Here is a 23,417-nt window from a genome sequence, read left to right as displayed (position 1 = left end):
GGACATGAAGAAACCACTTTATCTCTGTTTTGGTACTCAAGCAAAAGCACTTGCAAACAAAATTAATGACAAAATAAAGTAGTTATAATACAAGTAATGAGTTCTTTAGAAAGCGACATCTCTCTATGCATACTGTCATTTATAAATGTTGCTTAGAAAATTGCATGTAAAATACAATATGAATGTCCAACCAATTAAATTTTATTTTAATGATGCCAAATGATGTCCTCCTTCAACTAGTAAAAAAAATATTTTTTATTAGTAGTAAAATAGTAAAGGAGACATTAGCACATGTTAGGTCACATGCTTTCCAAAAGCCCATAGTGTGCAAATTTTTAACTGTGCATCCAAATGTGTTGTAAAAGTTTTTTGGTAAAATTTTTTTATGAAGCCTGTATTTATAATATATTATAAAAAGAGGTATTTCTAAGACATTCCAATAAATGTGAATTGTATTATAGAAAACCTTACAATGTAGTATATCATCAATAAAAGCAACTATAATTGATTATAATACTTCTATATTTGTGATTATAACTTTTAAGAATCCGATTATTTGTAACTGTTATGATGAGGCACCCGGGTCGCTAACTTCGAGCCACCAGAGGGAACCCTCGTCAGAGTAAATCCATCATGCTCCTTCTCAGTGCCATAGGATCCTTAATGGATCCTTCTTAGTCTGGTGCTTCATCACAATAACACAAAAAATGAACACCATATTAAATCTACTTAATGTATCATGAACAATGTCATATCTCTGATGGATTGACACTGCTTATTTAATATCTGCACAGTACCTTACAACAACTTAGTTGCTGTTAGGTGGTTATAGAGTGACGAGTGTTATTTGGGTTTCTTGTTGTTTCCTGTAGAGGTTAATATTGAGGCTAATGTGAGCTAGCTTATTCTTTAAACTAAAAAAAATGCAATGCTTATTATATAAGCCTAAGAGTATTAGTAGACTAGGTAAGGTAGGTAGAATATTCAAATACTTGCAAAAGTATCCTACACTCTTTGTTGTTGCTGTCTGTTGAAGATTAATTAAGATAAAGTTTTAGCATATATTTAGCAGACACACTACTAATACTCTAATAAAGGCTAGCTGACATGTAGTTGCAGAGTTACTCATCAACAGCCGTCTAAAGGGTATCATCAAAATTATGAAACTAATACTATATATATATATATATATATATATATATATATATATAAATCTTCAAAGCAATATATAGAAATACAGTCCATCGTAACGTAAATGAATGAATTATGTTCATTATGTATTAGAAATGATCATACTCTAAAAGCTATAACCACAAATAAGTAAATATTATAACACATTAAAACTGTTCTTATGAATATTCATGAGATGTTTCACATTCAATAAAGTTATTTATAATGCATTATGCATTCATTATAATGCCTTAAGAATACCCTTATAATTTATTATAAATATGGGGCTTCATAAAGTGTTTTTTTTCCTTTTAAGGCACTTTAATTAAAAACTCAAAATCTAAAAATCTGAGCATCATGCATAACTGACAAAAGTCCTATTATATGATGCATATTTTGGTGTAGCTGGCACTACTGACCAGCTTTGGCAAGGATTCATTCCCCTTTAATTCATGTGTTTTAGGTTCATTTTTGGAAGACTTTTGGAAGACGGAGAGACAAAATCTGTACTTATTACAGAATGTATTGATGAGTGAAAATGTCCATAAGGTTGGAGTAATAAAACAAGTTGTTGAGGACCAAGGATAGAAGCAATGAGTGTGGTATATCAAGTAGATATTGACTTCAAATTAAGTCATTATTGAAGCATTGCTGCCTGTCTTTTGCCAATAGACAGGGCATCTTCCCTGACCTCTGATTGTGCCATAATAATAATGTACCCAAATGCCTGACTTCACGATTACATATCAGGCATTTGGAAGTACATTGTTGTATGCGATTTGAAAAATGTGGTCATACAACAATCAGAGTCAGGAAAGATGCTCAGTGTCTATTGGCATTACTATACTGACAGGCAGATGCTTCAATAATGACTGAACAAGTCAATATCTACTTGATATACATTCAAATACTCTTTAATATAGTCCTCCAGCGATCATATGTGCCCTGTTCAAGGGCTGATAACAGTGTTGGCCATTATCCACTTGAAAATCTGCTGGATCGCTGTGTAGTTACGTGTTCTGTTATGGGGTGAATGTGACGCAAGATGTGTGAGATCCATTTGCAAGGTTTTAATTCAGAGACTTAAAGCAGGAACAGTTCAGAATATGGTTAACAGGAACAACACAGGCAAGGTAATGAGTAATCCTAGGACAAGTCTTCGATCGGCAAACAGATTCCAGAGATCTTAACAAAAGGGGTAATCTGTAAACACAAACAATAGCCCAAACAGGGCAAACAGAGTTCAAACAGCAAGAAGATTGGCCAATCTGAAATACACAGGCAAGGCAGGACTAGTCTACACTAAACTAGGAACTAAATGGACTGGGAATTGGTCACTTAAAGTATCTAGAACAGTGATACATTCTAAACAATACTCAGCTGCGAAAAAGAGGAAGTCCATGGCTTATGTAGGGTGTGTGATTGGTCACAGCTGTGATTGAAATCAGTGCAATGGATGATGGGAAATGTATTCCATGGTATAGTGTATCAGTTTGTGTAGTGTGAGAGTCAGTAATGTGCAGAGCAGGTGAGCTCTGGTGGTGAGTGAATGGATGTTCATAGAATGGATTCATTACAGAAACACATATCATCCAGATAGTGTTACAATATATCTATATATAACATGAATACTGTAAAATTCAATAAAAAAAAAATCAATTTAAGTTCATTTAAAACATAAAAGGATTTTTTCATATGAGCAAAAAGTATTAGAACATATTACTGACAGATGTATTTTGTTGCCCAGGTGTGTGCTATAACAGGGATTATTCAGAAAATAAGTAGCAGACTCATTGTTCTAGACTCAGTTTCAGATTTGAGGTTTTGCCTGTTCAAACTACAAACCAAACGTATGGGGATTCTTCATCATGCAGCAAGATAATGACCCAAAATACACTGCCAAAACAACATGACTATGCCCATAAATGTACCCATAACAACAAAAGACAATACTTTATTGAACCATTTATGATAAGAAACAAGCTCTTTAAAAGCATTTTTGAAAATCGTCTGTGCAGTCCGCTCGTTTTATTGCTTATTGAGACTAAAATTAGGATTAAAGATGGCGCCTGCGTGGTGCGCCAGCTGTCTGCTCTGTCTGTTGTTTGTGCACTGTTACTATCTGTTTTTTCACTTTCAAATCGGTGAACTGATACGACCAACATGTTAACTTCTACGACTGCCAGACACCATTAGATATTGGAAATCAAGTTTCAGATCTACCTGATGTTCTCCAGAGCGGATCACTCTTCTCCGCCACTGATTTACTCCGCCATTCTGGCCTTCTTGTGCTGACAACGGTCCACTGCTCATTGGAGGAAACGCCGTAGAGAGACGTTCCATCAGTACTGTCAACCGACTGTGCCCGCCTCTCTGCTCAAATCCTCACATTCTACACGGGTCTGTGCCCGTGGAGTAAATCATAAGCGCTATCCATGTGTTAGATTGTCATTGCCGGCTGCCTAGTGATTCTTTGCCCCTCAACATAGGATTAATTAACACACGCTCTCTCATTCAATAAAACTTTTGTTTTAAATGACTTTGTCTCAAAGGACCTACATTTCTATTTATGAACAAAACTTCAAAATTAAAATGAGTGATTCTAGCCTATTTTCTGAGCTTGTACCACCAGATTGCACCTTTTATAACTGTCCTCACCTGAAGCAACTGTGGAGGTGGCCTGGCTGTTGTTTTTAAAAAATACAAAAATACAGCACCCCATCATCTCGACTGCTGTCTATTCATGTTTTGAGATACAACTTATATGGTATGGTATGTCAAGTTCTTTGTGTTTATATTTACTGTCCTCCCTGTTTTAATAATGAGGGCCTCAGGGGCTCCTCACTCTCATGGTCATATGTTGGATCTAGTGTTTTCATATAGGGATTCGAGTCTCTATTAGTGTAATCAATGATACTGGTTTTTCTGATCATAAATGTGTGCTGTTTTCCGCTTTCTTCCTGGACCAGCAAAATCTAAATCTGTAGCTTGTTTGAGTCGTTCTTTTACTGTATAGCCCAGTGAAAAATTTGCAGATGCTTATGAAATGGAACACTCTTCACTTTTAAAAACTCAGATACATTGGATGAATTGTCTTTTTAACCATTTTAATCAGAAATGTAAAGCTTTCCTGGATCTTATTGCACCCTAAAATCAAAACGTAGTATTTCCAAACTACATCCATGGATGAATGACTCCAGCTAGACTTGCAGTAAAGCAGAGCGCAAATGGTGTAAAGATAAGCTACAGGTTTCATATGAAATGTGGTGGATTCCTTAAACCTATTTCAGAAAGCTGCTAATACTGCCAAATCGAAATATCTCTCTGATCTTTTAGAAGACAATTCTCATATACCTAATGTCATCTTTTTCTATTATTACTGAATACTCATGTTGATACTTTCCCCAATGCCTCAGTTGTGTGAACACTTTTGTACATTCTCTTCACTGACAAAAACAGTTTCTTTAAGATCAAATCTGTCCATGGGAAATTGTGCTGAACCTGAGTGATTGGTACAGATTTTCTTAGGATTTTAGACCTTAGTTTAAGTGACGGAAAATAGCTATAGTGACTCCTCTTTTAAAGGAAGCCTTCTCTTGATACTTCCAACTATAACAACTTTAGACCAATCTCTAACTTACCTTTCTTTGGAAAAATTTGAGAAGGTTGTTTTAGCTCAGCAATTTAAATCAAAATAATATTTTTGAAAAGTATCAATCTGGCTTCAGGCCCCTCCACAGCAGAGAAACGGCTTTACTAAAGGTATTTAATAACATTTTGTAGGCCTTGTTACTTCTAGATCATGTTGAAGTTCAGCCTTTGACATGATCAATCATGAGGTTCTACTCTCTAGATTGGAGAATCACGTGGGCCTACATCATACAGTCTAGAAACGGTTTCGCTCTTTTTTTCTTTTTTTGCAGATGATACACAACTTTACCTTCTATTACAGCAGAAAAATAATGCATCCATAGAACCACTTCTCTCCTGTTTAACTGATTTACATTTTTAGATTAATCAAAATATTCTGGTGTTAAACGATAGTAAATCAGAAATTATTATGTTTCATATAATTATAATCATGTTTCTGACCTTGCACATTGCTTTAAATTTGTTACCTCTTCAGTCTACCTTTGTTATCTTCAAGGAACCTTGGTATTATATTCAACTCGGGTCTGATATTTGAGAAGCAAGTGAATGCAGTGGTTAAATCAAGCTTTTTCCATTTGCGATGTCTTGCAAAATTGAAGTCTTTCTTTTCTTTAAAACACTTTGAACAGTTAATTCACCTTTATTTTTTCTTGTCTTGATTAAATTAGTCATTCTAGTTTGAAGCACCTACAGATGGTTTAAAATGCTGCTGCTAGACTACCGACTGGCAGATGAAAATTTGACCAAGTTACGCCCATTTAATTTCTTTAAATTTGTTACCAATCAAATGTAACTTTTGTGTTTAAATTATTACACAACCTGACACCATCTTATCTCTCAGAGGTCTGTTCTAATTATACTCCTTCTAGAACCTTGAGATCTGGTAACACTGGCCACCTTATTGTTCCAAGAACAAAGTTGCAAAGAAGAGGTGTACAAGCCTTTTCTGTTGCAGGCCCTAGACTTTGGAACAAGTTGCCTGTTTTTATTAGAACTGTCTCTTCCCTACCTCATTTTTACTGAAAAACATCTTTTATCATAAGCCTTTCATGAGGCTTAATACTGGTGTTGTACTGCTTCAATGTTGAGTTTCTTTGCACTTTTGATTGTATAGCACTTTGGGTCAACCTTTTCATGAAATTTTTTTGGTCTGGCAGTGGCAGCAGGTATGCGATCAAATTTATAATTTGAGGCTGTATTACATAAATTCTGACACCCAATATCACAACTAGGCAGGCTTTTTTGGGGAGCATCTTTTTGACTCCTCTCAATGTAAGCTCTGCCTTGGTTTCTCCCTCAACCTGTGTTGTTTCTTCTGCCTGCTCCGCATTCCTCCACCAAAGCCCCCTACTACCCTCCTTGAATTTTGTAGCTTTAAAAGGTGTCATTTAAAAGAATGTTAAGTATTTTGCGCTCTGAAAATGCTACACACTGCTTTTTCAAAATGTCCCCTAGTTGCAAAGTTTAAACTGCTCTTTCACTGATTCTTGAGAAGTGGGAAAAAAACAGGACGCAAAAAAGTTAAAAAAATAAAATCTTGTACTAAGAAAAATTATGCCTCTGTTACATATGTAACCTTCACTCCCTGAGGAGGGATGTAACATCTCTTTTCCCTCCTTCAGGGAATGAGGGTTATGTACTTAACCGAGACATTCTCTTTTAGTCAGTCACTATGACGTTATATCGACTGACGTCATGGGATCCCTATGGAAAACGCCACAACCCAAACTCTGAAATTGAGGCCATAATGCTGCCAGGCTACCATGCCAGTGTGTCAGAAAAAATTAGTTCAATACATAACCTTCCTAACGCCCTATAACACCGAGTCTTTCAGGGATGCCAGATTCTGAAACAACTGTTAGGCAGTGGAGCACAATGACAAGAGGTGATGTGGTACTAAGTTTTCTTTTTTTTATCTTAATAAGAGGAACATTGTGGGAATAAATCATGTGATACTGAGACAAGGCCAAGTCTGGAGGGATGAAGGAATTCCCACTCACCAACTATAGCAACAGACTACTCCAACTAGTCAGAACTGCGAGGCAGAGGACCAGAGGTCACAAAGGGAACAACTGGGAAAGTGCATGGATCCAAGGGGAATAGTGTGAACATAACTGGGCTGGGGTCTTAAGGTAACATGAGAATCAGCCGGACCAAACCCAAAGAAGAATCTAGGCACAAAGAGAATGCCTGCATATCCCCATCTGCTTTATAGAAGTAAGTGTGATTAGGGAGAGAAGTCTTAAGAGACAGATATTTCAGGTTGACTGAATCAAGTGGCTCAAATGGATACCTCTGTAGTTCCAAGAGAACCACGGACAGATCCTAAGAGGGGGTGGGGTGCGACACAGGTGGATTAAGGAACCTAACAATTGTGTAATTCTTACCCAAGGATGAACCATCCACTGCATCATGGTGGGCCTGCAACAGCAGCATGACACACCTTTAAAACTGAGACCCTCATAGACTATTCAAGATTATGACAGATATCAGAAAAAAATGCACCAAATAACAGAGAAAGGGGTATGGAGAGGCAAAGGCACTTACTCTGTATTACAAAGCTGTGTTTCAACCAGCTAAAAAGCAATCATTGAAACATAGCACACATGCAAAATAACGAAATTAGATATTTAAGTGATTTATTTCAGAATCTGAGAAATGTAGCTAAATGCATTGTTAATTATCCTGTGAATTAATCAAGTTGTCAAGAAACAGAGCAGAAAATAATTATGTTCTTTGAATGACTTCTTAGTCTAGTATACTCATATGTCACTGTAATATCAGAGTATGTCAGGACTTTCTGCTTGCAGGCAGACTGTCGGTACTGAACATTTAAAATGGCTCCTTGGCGTTTATAGTTTGCCTCTCCAAGACTTTTCTTTTTAACACACACAACACACTCACTCACACACACACACTATTAAGAAACCCATGCATCTCAATCATGCAGCCCACAAGGCCATATGAGAGATATAACACATTTATTCACGCATTAGAACAAGACATGCAAAAAATAAATGAATAATAAACATACCCGTGGTCCCTGGTCGCCTTGATCCCCTACAAACAGAAAGAAGAAGAGAGAGAGAGAGAGAGAGATTTTTAATACTGTACACAAATAAAAGCAATGAAAGCAGTCATTTAAAACACACTGGTGATATCAGCATCCTTAAAATTTAAGGGCACTTGAGAGTAAAATCAGTTACAAACTGTTGAGGTTAGGAAGAGGAGTAGAATGTACATACTGAAAACAATGGGTCTCATTCACTAATAATTGCATACATTTTTTGCATTTATACGCACATTTGAAATTCTCCCGAAAAAAAAAAAACGCTTTGCCTACTTTGTAACACGAGCATCACGAACATGTGCTTGTTCTTAAACTAGTTCTTCTGTTATTGAATATGGAGTTTTCTAAATAAGTACCTTCTAAATAAGAGGTTAGTAATTTGCATAATACATGCCCAAACCAGCAACATATAAGAGCTTTCAGACAAGTAGCACTTGTCAGAGAAAAAGACAATTATGGCACTGGAAACAAAAGACAAAGAAAAAAGAACTTCAACAATAATGAACGTAACATTTTGCTAAATCAATAAGAACTTCTATGGGCAACCTAAAGAGACTAAACAGCCATTCGTCTCGAAAAATGTGCTCTCTCCTTAGAACAAGCATTGCAATGTCTTCAAGTGTGCCATGCCTCCAAACACAAGGTGAGACACAATAATCACTGTTTATATAAGGATTGATAAGGTGATTGTTGTTTGGACCTCTAATTATATGTAGGGTTCTTTATACACACTTATAAGGCCCTGGGCATACATAAATATTGCATTTGAGTGGTAATAACTGCCTTAACCACTTTGAGTAGTAGACTGCTATGAATCTGATTTAGGGAGGGATTCATCAAATTATTTCTGCATGAGCAAGTTAAACAGGTATATATCTAATGACACAATAAGATATAGAGAGATATTTTCACTTTTATATAACAATCAATAGTGTGTATTAAACACCCCAGTGAAACACTTGAAAAACACACAACCAGGTTTGTTTATGCAATGCAACAATCCTTATAACTCAACAAATGTCTATAAGTTCAAATCAAACATTAATGTCTTAACTGCCATCCGTTGGTGAAGAGAAAGAAAGTTCAGCAAAGATGAAGATGATAATCCTGAACAGCGTAATTCCAGTTGCAAAACAGCTCCACCATCCAATTACTTGTGCACAAGATCCACATAATCTTTCGATCTGAAAGATGACTGAAGAGTTCAATTGCTAGTGGCAATAAAAAGAGCTTCTAATATATAAGATTTAAATTTTAACATTAGCATTGAACTAAGTTAACAAACAAATCATACAAAACCCCAAAAATGAACACGTGAAAACCCATACAAAAACCAGCAAATACATAGTATAAACTAAGGAGAATATCATACTCCTTTTTGATTGAGCTTAAAACACATGTTTCACAATCAGTTTCAAATTCAAATAGTTATTGGAAACACAGCCAGAAGACTATGCTGTCTCTCTCAAACAAATCTGTAATAAAATAGCACTTCTCTGGGTAAATACAAGTCACTAGAAATCCCTAGAGCCCCTGGTGGTGCAAAGCAGTAGTACTCTCATCAAAAACCATTTTCCACCTTGCTGAAAGGTTTGCCACAAACCCTTCATCTGCTCTGGACAGAAGATGAGTCACCCAAACTACACCTCTGACTTGAAAATCGCTTGCAGTGTATATTGTAGTACTGTTTCTGTTTGTCTCTTTCAACATTCGTCTTTACCTGACCATGAGGTTTTGTTGATAGGATAGGATAGGATCAGGTGGTCTATATTAGGCTCTCTCTAAAGGTCCTTGCACCCCAGTGCCACTTCTGATGGTATAGTCTCATTGTGGTGCTCTTGTTGCTCTCAAAGGAACAACTCAACCCACTTTCAGCAATAATCAACAATGACAAGAAAGTGTCATAAGTACTTGTAGGGAATTGTCCCAATACCAAGCATATATCCTGGTTCAACGACGGTGTAGATTGCAAATGACTAGTTTTGAAAGAGAGGAGAGAGATACTTTTGACAGGTGGACAGGTGGTTTCACACAACCATTCTCAAGCCTGGCCAATACCCTACCTTCAAGAGTTGCAGAAGAATCTCCCCAAATGGCCACTAAGTGGATTGTCATGTGCGTAGTGTAAAACTGTTTACTGTTTACCTTCACACAACATGGAGTAGTACATGTAATATTATGTAACACATTACATTAGCATAAATGGAATCTGAGTTAGAGAGAGAAACTAGTTGGGTGAAGAATTAAAAGCAAAACAAAACCTTTTGCATTCAATACACTCTATTCCAAGAAAAATACACAATAATTAAGTGTTTCTTTTGGCAGTGTGGAGCAGCCCCATGGCACAATTTGGATGATCAGAGAATGCCTTTATAATATTGAAAAGTTCTGACTAATTTCTAATAGGCACACAATCAATGTACAAAAATGATTGTTATTTACAGATTAAAATGCTTTGCTGCAGAATCTCTTCAGAAAAAGCTCAAGAGCACAAGAAAAAGCTCACCCAGATCTTCTTTTTATCATGATCAAGTCAGCATATGAAGTCAGTAAAGGTATGAAGGGAACGCAACTCATACCTCTTCATGCCTTGGCTGAGGACTTAAAGCTGTTGATTAGTATATCTTCAGAAACTAGTTTACACTTCATTTTGGGATTTGTGGCCATCGTCACAGCAAATGCCAAAAGGTAGCAACTGTAGAGAGTACTGAACCTCTGTATGGGTGGATTAAATTTTAAAACTCAGCTCTTTCCAGATGTATAATTGCCTGGAATCCAAATGATATCAAAAGAGCATACATTCAAACCAGTACATGGGGAATGTGTTTCAATATTTCTGCTCACTGGTCAATTACAAAATATCCATGCTGGAAAAGCATGTGTGGTGATGATCAAAACATTTTGGCTCTGTCTTGACTGCAATGCCACAACGTCTTTCCATAACACGTGAAGAACTTCCAACACATGTATGCTTTTAATATTTCTGTGCTGGATCATTGCTTCTTGGGACTAATAAATGCTAATAAAAACAATTTGGTCATTTTTCATGCTTGACATCTGTTTTATATGAGGATGCTCTGTAAATAATTAAAACATTTTAGCCTGGGGCCTGCTGGGAAGGCATTAATGGTGTGCACTGTGGATTTGTGAACGATTTAGATATTCCAAAATGAGCCTTGAGGTCAGGGTCACTTCATGTGCAGTGACTGACTGCAGAACTCTATTGAAATCCATTCTCTATGGATCCATTTTTATTAAATTTCATTTAAATCATTTGGCATGTGAACAGAATGCTTACATCTGAAATTAAAGAAGTAGACATAGTGTCATATTCTCTATTGGTGGTAATTAAATACAGGGTGCAATTTTTGGAAAAAAAGTACAGTAGGGTGGGGGTGCTTTTGAAAATGTTTTCCTCTCTCCAAGGGTAAGGCTATAGCCTAAGTAAAGGAAAGGGAAGGAAAGGAAAGGAAAGGAAAGGAAAGGAAAGGAAAGGAAATGTAAAATGTAAAAATGTATTTAAATAAACCACTTCTTAAATGTATAAATAAATAGACAAATTTCAATTGACCAAAAGCAAGATGAACTGACTGATAAACACAGTTTCATTCTCATTAGTTGACAGAAAGACAGCCGTGATGCTGCTTTCTCTTCTAAAATGTTTTAGTTTTTTACCTGATTTCATGCAATTATGTATTTGAATTATGCATGAATTTTATGCACTACATTGACCGACTCTGCACAGATTTTGCTCATCTCAAACAAGCCTAAATTCCAATCTTGGTTATTTAGGCCTTGGTGCAAATGTGGCATTGTCATCAAGCAGCAGCATTTCCAGCAAAGATTTACTTTGCTGGCCAATTATAAATCAATGTAATACTTGTTATTTTAAAAACTACATTTTGACAAAATAACATTATATACCACAGGGCCTTCATTTGTAAGTATAAAGTTTGGTAATAAAGTTGGTTTATGTTTAACATTCGCTGCAAAGTTGCCTGAGGCTGCTTTAAGGACCGTCTGCAAACTTACAGTACAAATCACAGTACAAAACAAAGTCCAGTAAGTCCAGTAATTAATTCAAATGAATGTTTGCAGGGTTATAGTAAAAACAATAGCAATATAAGCTGTACAGTTTGCCACTGTGTTATATTTCAATGTTATATTTAAACGTTAGTTGGTGGATGGATCCCTTACCCATCAAGTGCTGATAGTGCTTCATATCTTTCTCTGGTTTAAAATTCACTGCATAGACTTCCATAGACTTCCCGCTTTTTCTCAAACACATAATTTTCTACAAAGACCCTCCTTCCAAAATGCGCAGTATGCCCACAAGCACGTGTCAGAAATGAGTTCAGCTTTCAGAATAAACATAAAGACATTTAATAATCTCTATTAATAGTTTTACCATCAGTTCAAGCCTGAAAGGGGTGTGTGAGTGCAAAAGTCCAAAGTCAAAAGTTAAAGTTACAGTGGCTGTGGCTATATTCAAAAGCAAATACAGAATTTATCAGTTTTTAAGTAATAGCCTTTGTATTCTCCTAGGTAACAAAACCGACAAAGACTATTTAATTATTTATTAAAAACGTGCATTTTCTCAGGAAGTGTAGGCTGCAAAGATGAAGTTGCAGAATGCTGGAGCTCACTAGCCATCTTCACAGTAATACACATGCTTTTAATAGAGAAATGCACCTATATGGACTATATACTCAGAGAAGGTGTATTATTATTAGCAGTAGTAGTAATATTATATTTTAATTATTTTTCAAGCTTTCTGTAGATGTATTTATTTATTTCTAATGTCTAAACAGAAAACACATGCAAAAAGGGTGGAGTAGCCTATTTTAGAGTCGCTGCTGACTACCTACAGATTGTGGCTGGAACCCAAACTCAAATTTAAATTGCAGCTCATAATGACTTTTATTGGTTTGAAAGAAACTCATTCAGCTCTCTATTCACTGTTCTAATTGCATGCAGTCCCGTCTAGCAGAGATCTCCTCTCCAGAACACCCAATCCACCACTGACCAATCTCGAGCAACCTCTGCCACCAGCTCCAGTTGCAGACCCAAAGCACCGAAAATGCATACCACACTCCAATCGGTAACAGGGAAGCCCTTGACTATGACAGATGTGTGCAAAGTGTTGGACCCCTCATACTGCGCAGTGGAGGGTCACCTTAGGGCGCCTGCAGTTGGTAAGTGGAGCAAGGACTGTTTCATTTGTTGTATTACAAATTTATAAAAGGTTAAACACAGACGCCAATATAACAGTATATGCTGAATGTGTATTGTGATTTACATTCTAAGAGCAGGAAGCCCAAGCTCCGAGACAGTTATCTTTTGTCTTTCATTTCTTGAACATCTGGTAGGTGTCCTAAATCAAGTGTGAATGCTAATCCTAAGGTACAACTGTGCCTTTTGTTTCACCTATGCATTTGAATGACACCTGGATGCTAAATAGATCAAGGATCGGGAAAGTTCCTGTTCTGGGCTAAGTTCCTGATCGCATTTGCATACTCTTGTTTTACTGGTCTCCACCTCTGTGTACTCCTCCCCCTTTGAAACATATATACTTCAACCTAACATGTTTCAGTTAGATTTTTTCTTGGAGATTTCTTGAAGATTTTCTTGGAGATTGCTTGACGATTTTCTTAAAGATTTCTTGAAGACTTCTTGCAGATGACTACAGCAACGAAATAAAAAATTTGGTGCCGTGACCCGGATAGAGCTGCTCATCTGAATCCAGACTGAAACTTCAAGTTCAACAAAGATCTGACTTCGATCCAGACTGAATCTTTCAGCACAACCAAGGGTTGGTGAGTGTAACTCTATCCAAAGAACCATTACAGACCAGTACATGTAAACCTCTGCGCCGTCAGAGAAGAGTTAACAGACAGCTGTAGGGTTTGGTTAACTAGGTTATCCTCTAAAAATTCATTTTAGGGAAGAATTGGTTATCCTCTGTTTCAGACAGGGAAGGTTAGCATTACGTGCTAATGTTTGTGTTATCCTCTGTTTTAGGCAGGGAAGATTGGCATTTGTTTGTTATCCTCTGTTTTAGGCAGGGAAGACTTTATCCTCTGTTTTAGGCAGGGAAGGTTAGCATTACGTGCTAATGTTTGTGTTATCCTCTGTTTTAGGCAGGGAAGATTGGCATTACTTGCTAATATTTGTGTATCCTCTGTTTTAGGCAGGGAAGACTTTATCCTCTGTTTTAGGCAGGGAAGATTGGCATTACTTGCTAATATTTGTGTATCCTCTGTTTTAGGCAGGGAAGACTTTATCCTCTGTTTTAGGCAGGGAAGATTGGCATTACTTGCTAATTGTTTGTTTTATCCTCTACTTTGTTAGAGAAGGTTAACCATAGTTGATCTGTGTTAACAAGTGTACCCTCTGTTGAGAGACGTTAAGTGTTTTTCTTTGTGTGAGTAACAAAAACAAAATCTACAATGTTCAAAAAGAATGCTAGACTGATTTCCACAACTGAGAAAGGTAGTCTCACAACTCCTTTGTGGTCAGATAGTGAATTCAAATCACTTTTAGGCATGCAAATGAACCTTATAATTACTGAGAAAGTTAGACAAAAGCTAACTCAGAAATGTAAGATCCATCCAAACAAGACTTGGTCTGTAGAGGAGTGTAAAAAGGTTTTAGGAGCATGTTTACGTAAGAACAATTTGAAAGGCATTATCTGTTGCCACAGGGAATTTGGTTTAACACTAGCTACACAACAATCTCAGCGCATCTCAGAACTAGAGGAACAGAACAAAGAGCTATGTGCTAGAATATCGGCTTTGACAAAGAAATTAAATCGCAACAAAGCTTCAGAAAAATCTGAGGTGGAAGTTAGTCAGCCTGATAGCACTTATCCTTAAACTGAGGTGTCTGTAGATTCAGTGAAGGTATGTGGTGCTAGGAGAAGATCTCAGGGAATTGAGGGAATTGAAAGTGTTCCTCCCAAGCTTTCCTTGAAACTGAGGTAGCCATCACATCAGTAACTGAGGTGTCTGTAGATTCAGTGAAGGTATGTGGTGCTAGGAGAAGATCTCAGGGAATTGAGGGAATTGAAAGTGTTCCTCCCAACTCTTCTGTTGTCCAGGTCCAATCAATTGCAAAAATGCTTGGACCTAAAGATATAGAGAGAATATCTCAGAGCTTACCCTCAGCCCACACAAATTTTCCTGAATTTAGAAGAGCCTTAATTTGCAAAATGCGTCTCTACGACATGTCGTTAGCAGAAATCACACAGCTGATGTCACAAATTCTAACTGAATCTGAATTCAATAGTTTTGAGTCAGCTGTTACTTCGGAGCTACAACATGCCAGTAAAGATGAACTTAGAGAGGGAGTTCTGAAAGAGTTAAAGAACATTGTTGGACCACAAATGGATTGGTCAAAGGTCACTAGTTGTATGCAGAAGAAAGATGAAACTGTAAGTACACTGAAAGGTTTTGTCAGTCAGCTGCAGCATATAGTGGAATAGCTGACACTCCAGATAAGGTATTGGATCATCAAGGACCACTGTTCGCAGGGTTGATGGCCTTTTATCAGAGGACAGAAAAGCCTTGCCTTTTCTAGATCTAATTTGGTCTAACAAAACTCTCAGAACTAACAGGGAAAGAGACTGGTCAACACTGAGAACAGGCAGAAAGGTAAATGTCCTAAGAAAATTGCCATTACACTGATAAGAGAGTGCAGGAAAAGCAAAAAGACTTTAGGAGAAATTAACAGCTTTACCCAGCTCCCACTCAATCTGCTAGCTACTCTGAAGCAGCCCCCCCACTTTACCCAACAGTTGGAGCAGTTTGCTCAGGTGTTAGCTGTTAGGGCTGTAAGTACTTAATTTAAGGTGTCTCCTTCCATTGAGAGAATGCTAGTTAAGTACACTCACAGCCTTCAAAGTTATTCTACAGCACACTCCAAATTACACCTATCCTCTATGTTATGATGTTTACTATGACTGATGTTTCATTGGAGGATGAAGATGTTTTTACAATAATGGTTTACAAATCATCTACAGGGACAGACTAGGACACATAGACCAGTGAGGAGCCCAGGGAAGAACCGAGAGCGCAACAGGCCTCGGGGCCAACCCCTGCGTGAAGATTTTCCTCATAGGCCTTTCCCCATCCACTAGTCTATCCTTACCTCACTGGTCCATAGGTGTCAAATGACTTAAGACTAGGTCAACGAAAACCACTATACGAAAACCACTATACGATCATCAAAATTTAAACCACTATACGATCACCAGAAGTCTAAAAATGTCTATGCATGAATACTGCTGGTCTGCTGTTTCTCTGTGTTCTTGTGTTTCAGGTCCGTGCATATGCCAGGTCGTCTCATATGCAGCACCCTGATTTAAAGTTTCACCTCAGACATCCATGAACAAGCTTCATGAGGACAAAGAGTCATCCAAACACTCTACAGGAGAAATGGACTACAGGAAACAGACGTCACAGTTATTCAGATGCCATGGACTCCAGGACTTCCACTCTTATGCTACATGATTGTGTCATCATGTAGTTTTGTACAACATATTACCATCCATGTTGTATTTGTCAAGAGTTATGGTTCTGAAAAGAACTATTACAACCTAAGTAAATCTAGGCAAAGACACAAAATAAGATATATGTGCCTGTAACTTTTTCAAGTTGCATGACTGCAAGATGGAGCTTATGTTATTAAACATAGGCTATAGAATGGATTTTAGAAGGATTAAATTTGTGTTATGTGAGAGTCATTAAAACTCTCAAATGGGGGATTGTTGTATTACAAATTTATAAAAGGTTAAACACAGATTCCAATATAACAGTATATGCTGAATGTATATTGTGATTAACATTCTAAGAGCAGGAAGCCCAAGCCCCGAGACAGTTATCTTTTATCTTTCAGTTCTTGAACATCTGGTAGGTCAAGTGTGAATGCTTATCCTGAGGTACAACTGTGCCTTTTGTTTTAGTCTCTACAACACCTATGCATTTGAATGACACTTAGATGCTAAATAGATCAAGGATCGGGAAAGTTACTGTTCTGGGCTAAGTTCCTGACCGCATTTGCATACTTTTGTTTTACTGGTCTCCACCTCTGTGTACTCCTCCCCTTCTGAAACATATATACTTCAACCTAACATGTTTCAGTTAGATTTGTTTCTTGGAGATTTCTTGAAGATTTTCTTGGAGATTGCTTGACGATTTTCTTAAAGATTTCTTGAAGACTTCTTGCAGATGACTACAGCAACGAAATAAAAAAACGAACTCCTGCTTTACCAAGAATCTCCTGGTCTCTTCTTAAAAAGAAGCTAAAAAAAGTTTCCAACACCTGTTCTCCGAACTACTAAGCGAATAAGATCAAATAATGGCCACCACATCCACTCTCCTTTAAATGGATAAAAAAAGGTTTATCGGTCTGACACAGAGTGTCAGTGAATGCCCGGTACGACCACGGTAAACAGTCCATTTCCAGCTGAAGTCGATACAAACACCCATTGATATGAATAAAGAAACTCCGTTCGGACTAATCACGTGGTCACGTGATGACGTGTCAAACAAACCAAGACTCCTAAAAGTTGTTTGACACAAACAAAATTAAATAAAATCTTTGAAGCGTGTTCATAAATCGTAAAACTACTCCATGCTCAACAATGATCTCTCCAACTGTGTCTCATCCATCCTTTAAACTCCCCTGCTGACTTCAGCTGAATCTTTTTGTTTATTTGAAGGACGGAGGCTTCAGCTGAATCGGCTTTCTGTATTGATTACTGATACCCTCTCCGAACTACTAACAAGGAAATCAAATAAGGGCCACCACATCCACTCTCCTTTCAATGGAGAGAGAAAAGGTTTATTGGTCTGACACAGAGTGTTAGTAATGTACAACGACCACGGTAAACAGTCCATTTTCAGCTGAAGGCGATAAAAACATCAATTGACATGAATAAAGAAACTCCGTTCACTGGACTAATCACGTAATCACGTGATGGACGTGTCAAACAAACTAAGACTTCTATAAGTTGTTTGACAGAGCAAACAAAATTAAATAAAATCTTTGAAGCGTGTTCATAAATCGTTGGTATAAAGGGACGCTCAACGTGATCACTCCAAACTGTGTCTCTTTGTTTATTTAAAAGGGATTTTTATGACTTCAGCTGACATCAGTTTTCAACGTGGTCGCTCTTGCGATTTGATACCCTGTTCTCCGAACTACTAAGCGAATTTTCTCAAATCTGGGAACCACCACATCCACTCTCCTTTATATTATAATTAATTAACTGACTTGAGAACACCGACTGGATGTGAGGAACAGCTGAGCAGACACCACAAACAGTCCATTCCTTTCAGCTGAAGAGCGATAAAAAGCATTGGTTGACATGAATAAGTAACTCTGGTTCCGACTAATCATTGGACTATGGTGGAAGGTGTCAAACAAACTAAGACTCTGTAAAAGTTGTTTGACATTGACAAAATAAAGCAAATCTTTAAAGGTTTCATCAATCGTGTGTGCGACTCCACGCTCAGTGATCACTCCAAGACTGTCTCTTTGTTGTTTGAAAAGAACCTGTTTGATGACTTCAGCTGAAATGGACTATGCTTCAACGTGGTAAATCACCGATAGATACCCTGTTCTCCAACTACTGTAACGAATAAGATCAAATAATATACATGACTTCCTTTTTGTATTACAAATTTATAAAAGGAGTTAAACACAGATCAATATAACAGAAATGCTGAGTGTGTATTGTGATTTACATTCTAAAGCAGGAAGCCCAAGCTCCGAGACAGTTATCTTTTGTCTTTCAGTTCTTGAACATCTGGTAGGTGTCTAAATCAAGTGTGAATGCTAATCCAAATTGTGTACAACTGTGCCTGATGTGGAGTCAACCTATGCATTTGAAAGACACCTGGATAAATAAAATAGATCAAGGATCTCTTTTAAAGTTCCTGTTCTGGGCTAAATTCCTTTATCGGTCTGACACAGAGTGTTTTACTGATCATCCACCTCTGTGTCTCCATTTTTAGCTGAAACATATATGACTTCCATTGACATGAATATGTTTTGGACTTATCACGTGGTCACGTGATGATTTCAACCAAACTAAGACTTCTAAAATTGTTTGACATGAACAAAATTAAATAAAATCTTGAAGCGTCTTCATATGATCGTAGCAACTACTCCACGCTCAACGTGATCATTCAAACTGTGTCTCTTTGTTTATTTAAAAGGAAGTTTTTATGACTTCAGCTGAAATGGAGTTTTCAGTTTTGGTGCCGTGACCCGGATAGAGCTGCTCATCTGAATCCAGACTGAAACTTCAAGTTCAACAAAGATCTGACTTCGATCCAGACTGAATCTTTCAGCACAACCAAGGGTTGGTGAGTGTAACTCTATCCAAAGAACCATTACAGACCAGTACATGTAAACCTCTGCACCGTCAGAGAGATTAACAGACAGCTGTAGGGTTTGGTTAACTAGGTTATCCTCTAAAAATTCATTTTAGGGAAGACTTTTATCCTCTGTTTTAGGCAGGCTAGTTTGTGTTATTCTGTTTTAGCAGGAAGATTGGCACTTGCTAATATTTGTATCCTCTGTTTTAGGCAGGAAGACTTTATCCTCTGTTTTAGGCAGGGAAGATTGGCATTACTTGCTAATATTTGTGTATCCTCTGTTTTAGGCAGGGAAGACTTTATCCTCTGTTTCAGACAGGGAAGGTTAGCATTACGTGCTAATGTTTGTGTTATCCTCTGTTTTAGGCAGGGAAGATTGGCATTACTTGCTAATATTTGTGTATCCTCTGTTTTAGGCAGGGAAGACTTTATCCTCTGTTTTAGGCAGGGAAGATTGGCATTACTTGCTAATTGTTTGTTTTATCCTCTACTTTGTTAGAGAAGGTTAACCATAGTTGATCTGTGTTAACAAGTGTACCCTCTGTTGAGAGACGTTAAGTGTTTTTCTTTGTGTGAGTAACAAAAACAAAATCTACAATGTTCAAAAAGAATGCTAGACTGATTTCCACAACTGAGAAAGGTAGTCTCACAACTCCTTTGTGGTCAGATAGTGAATTCAAATCACTTTTAGGCATGCAAATGAACCTTATAATTACTGAGAAAGTTAGACAAAAGCTAACTCAGAAATGTAAGATCCATCCAAACAAGACTTGGTCTGTAGAGGAGTGTAAAAAGGTTTTAGGAGCATGTTTACGTAAGAACAATTTGAAAGGCATTATCTGTTGCCACAGGGAATTTGGTTTAACACTAGCTACACAACAATCTCAGCGCATCTCAGAACTAGAGGAACAGAACAAAGAGCTATGTGCTAGAATATCGGCTTTGACAAAGAAATTAAATCGCAACAAAGCTTCAGAAAAATCTGAGGTGGAAGTTAGTCAGCCTGATAGCACTTATCCTTAAACTGAGGTGTCTGTAGATTCAGTGAAGGTATGTGGTGCTAGGAGAAGATCTCAGGGAATTGAGGGAATTGAAAGTAACTGAGGTGTCTGTAGATTCTGAGGTATCTCAGCCATGTCAGAACTTCAATTCAAAGTATGTGGTGCTAGGAGAAGATCTCAGGGAATTGAGTCAGTTGAAAGTGTTCCTCCCAACTCTTCTGTTGTCCAGGTCCAATCAATTGCAAAAATGCTTGGACCTAAAGATATAGAGAGAATATCTCAGAGCTTACCCTCACCTACATGAATTTAGAAGAAATTTGAGACTCTAACATGTCGTTAGCAGAAATCACAGCTGATGTCACAAATTCTAACTGAATCTGCATTCAATAGTTTTGAGTCAGCTTTACTTCGTCAACATGCCAGTAAAGATGAACTTAGAGAGGGAGTTCTGAAAGAGTTAAAGAACATTGTTGGACCACAAATGGATTGGTCAAAGGTCACTAGTTGTATGCAGAAGAAAGATGAAACTGTAAGTGAGTACACTGAAAGGTTTTGTCAGTCAGCTGCAGCATATAGTGGAATAGCTGACACTCCAGATAAGGTATTGGATCATCAAGGACCACTCGTTCGCACATGGGTTGATGGCCTTTTATCAGAGGACAGAAAAGCCTTGCCTTTTCTAGATCTAATTTGGTCTAACAAAACTCTCAGAACTAACCTTAACACACTAGCTACATGGGAAAGAGACTCTGATGTTAAAGCCAGAGTAAGGATTGCAGCAGCATCCTTTAAGGTCAACACTGAGAACAGGCAGAAAGGTAAATGTCCTAAGAGGGAGGGCAATTGCCATTACTGTGGAAAATCTGGACACTGGATGAAAGAGTGCAGGAAAAGCAAAAAGACTTTAGGAGAAATTAACAGCTTTACCCAGCTCCTACTCAGGCTGCTTAGCCCCCCCACTTTACCCAACTGTTGGAGCAGTTTGCTCAGGTGTTAGCTGTTAGGGCTGTAAGTACTTAATTTAAGGTGTCTCCTTCCATTGAGAGAATGCTAGTTAAGTACACTCACAGCCTTCAAAGTTATTCTACAGCACACTCCAAATTACACCTATCCTCTATGTTATGATGTTTACTATGACTGATGTTTCATTGGAGGATGAAGATGTTTTTACAATAATGGTTTACAAATCATCTACAGGGACAGACTAGGACACATAGACCAGTGAGGAGCCCAGGGAAGAACCGAACGCAACAGGCCTCGGGGGCCAACCCCTGCGGTGAAGATTTTCCTCATAGGCCTTTCCCCATCCACTAGTCTATCCTTACCTCACTGGTCCATAGGTGTCAAATGACTTAAGACTAGGTCAACAAAACCACTATACGATCATCAAAATTTAAACCACTATACGATCACCAGAAGTCTAAAAATGTCTATGCATGAATACTGCTGGTCTGCTGTTTCTCTGTGTTCTTGTGTTTCAGGTCCGTGCATATGCCAGGTCGTCTCATATGCAGCACCCTGATTTAAAGTTTCACCTCAGACATCCATGAACAAGCTTCATGAGGACAAAGAGTCATCCAAACACTCTACAGGAGAAATGGACTACAGGAAACAGACGTCACAGTTATTCAGATGCCATGGACTTCAGGACTTCCACTCTTATGCTACATGATTGTGTCATCATGTAGTTTTGTACAACATATTACCATCCATGTTGTATTTGTCAAGAGTTATGGTTCTGAAAAGAACTATTACAACCTAAGTAAATCTAGGCAAAGACACAAAATAAGATATATGTGCCTGTAACTTTTTCAAGTTGCATGACTGCAAGATGGAGCTTATGTTATTAAACATAGGCTATAGAATGGATTTTAGGAGGATTAAATTTGTGTTATGTGAGAGTCATTAAAACTCTCAAATGGGGGATTGTTGTATTACAAATTTATAAAAGGTTAAACACAGATTCCAATATAACAGTATATGCTGAATGTGTATTGTGATTAACATTCTAAGAGCAGGAAGCCCAAGCCCCGAGACAGTTATCTTTTATCTTTCAGTTCTTGAACATCTGGTAGGTCAAGTGTGAATGCTTATCCTGAGGTACAACTGTGCCTTTTGTTTTAGTCTCTACAACACCTATGCATTTGAATGACACTTAGATGCTAAATAGATCAAGGATCGGGAAAGTTACTGTTCTGGGCTAAGTTCCTGACCGCATTTGCATACTTTTGTTTTACTGGTCTCCACCTCTGTGTACTCCTCCCCTTCTGAAACATATATACTTCAACCTAACATGTTTCAGTTAGATTTGTTTCTTGGAGATTTCTTGAAGATTTGTTTCTGGAGATTGCTTGACGATTTTCTTAAAGATTTCTTGAAGACTTCTTGCAGATGACTACAGCAACGAAATAAAAACGAACTCCTGCTTTACCAAGAATCTCCTGGTCTCTTCTTAAAAAGATTAATGCTTTATTGCGATTGTTTTGCATGCTTGATCAAAAGTTGGTCCAAAATACAGCAGCTAGGAAGTATGACTATATTAGCCAGTTTCCGTCAACACTGCACTGGCTCTCTATCAAACATTGGATAGAAAATCTTGTTCAGGGCTTAAAAAATTCAATAAAACATTTAGTTCATTCCGAGCAGAATTCATATTTTAATGTTTCTGTTTTGGAGTTCCTCATTAAACAATGTGTTCAAAATGGTTTTCTTGCAAAAATACTGGTTAAAAACATTATCTTATTACATGGTCCTCTCTAGGCTATAGGCCTATATGACTTTTAATAACATGTTTGGCGTTATATTTACCTGATCACACTGCCGTGCTTATTCTGCAGATTGATTTACAAGATGACATGTCATAGGATAAATATAGACAAAAAGTATTTTCTTTTTGTGCTAACAAAGCTTAGAACTTTGAGGTTCTAAATATTATATGGCTTACACTGATTACAGTAAAACTATATGTTTTAATTAAATTCAGGGATGCACGATAAATAACGGCCGATGTTTCAAGCACAACTTTTCAGTAAAGCTGAATTCTGTAATTAGCAGTAAATTCCATCACGTGTGTGATTTCACGTACAGCAGCATTTGCTACAGCATTTGCTAAACATGCATTGCCATACGAAATGCCAAGTG

The 23,417-nt window shown here is 37.5% G+C and overlaps 1 protein-coding gene across 1 annotated transcript in view; it reads right to left on the bottom strand.

Annotated features, from left to right (window-relative positions):
- The window catches only part of LOC122347986 (collagen alpha-1(XXV) chain-like), a 165,041-nt gene that overhangs the window by 4,876 nt on the left and 136,748 nt on the right, over window positions 1-23,417 (bottom strand). The window contains exon 6 of the mRNA XM_043243221.1: window positions 7,856-7,882. Within this exon, the coding sequence (XP_043099156.1) occupies window positions 7,856-7,882 (27 nt within the window). The remainder of the gene's footprint in view (window positions 1-7,855; window positions 7,883-23,417) is intronic.

The sequence above is a fragment of the Puntigrus tetrazona genome, chromosome 7 (genome assembly GCF_018831695.1).
Source record: "Puntigrus tetrazona isolate hp1 chromosome 7, ASM1883169v1, whole genome shotgun sequence".
NCBI classification, from domain to species: domain Eukaryota; kingdom Metazoa; phylum Chordata; class Actinopteri; order Cypriniformes; family Cyprinidae; genus Puntigrus; species Puntigrus tetrazona.
Note: the sequence above shows the minus strand (reverse complement) of the source record. Positions and strands in the feature narration are given on the sequence as shown.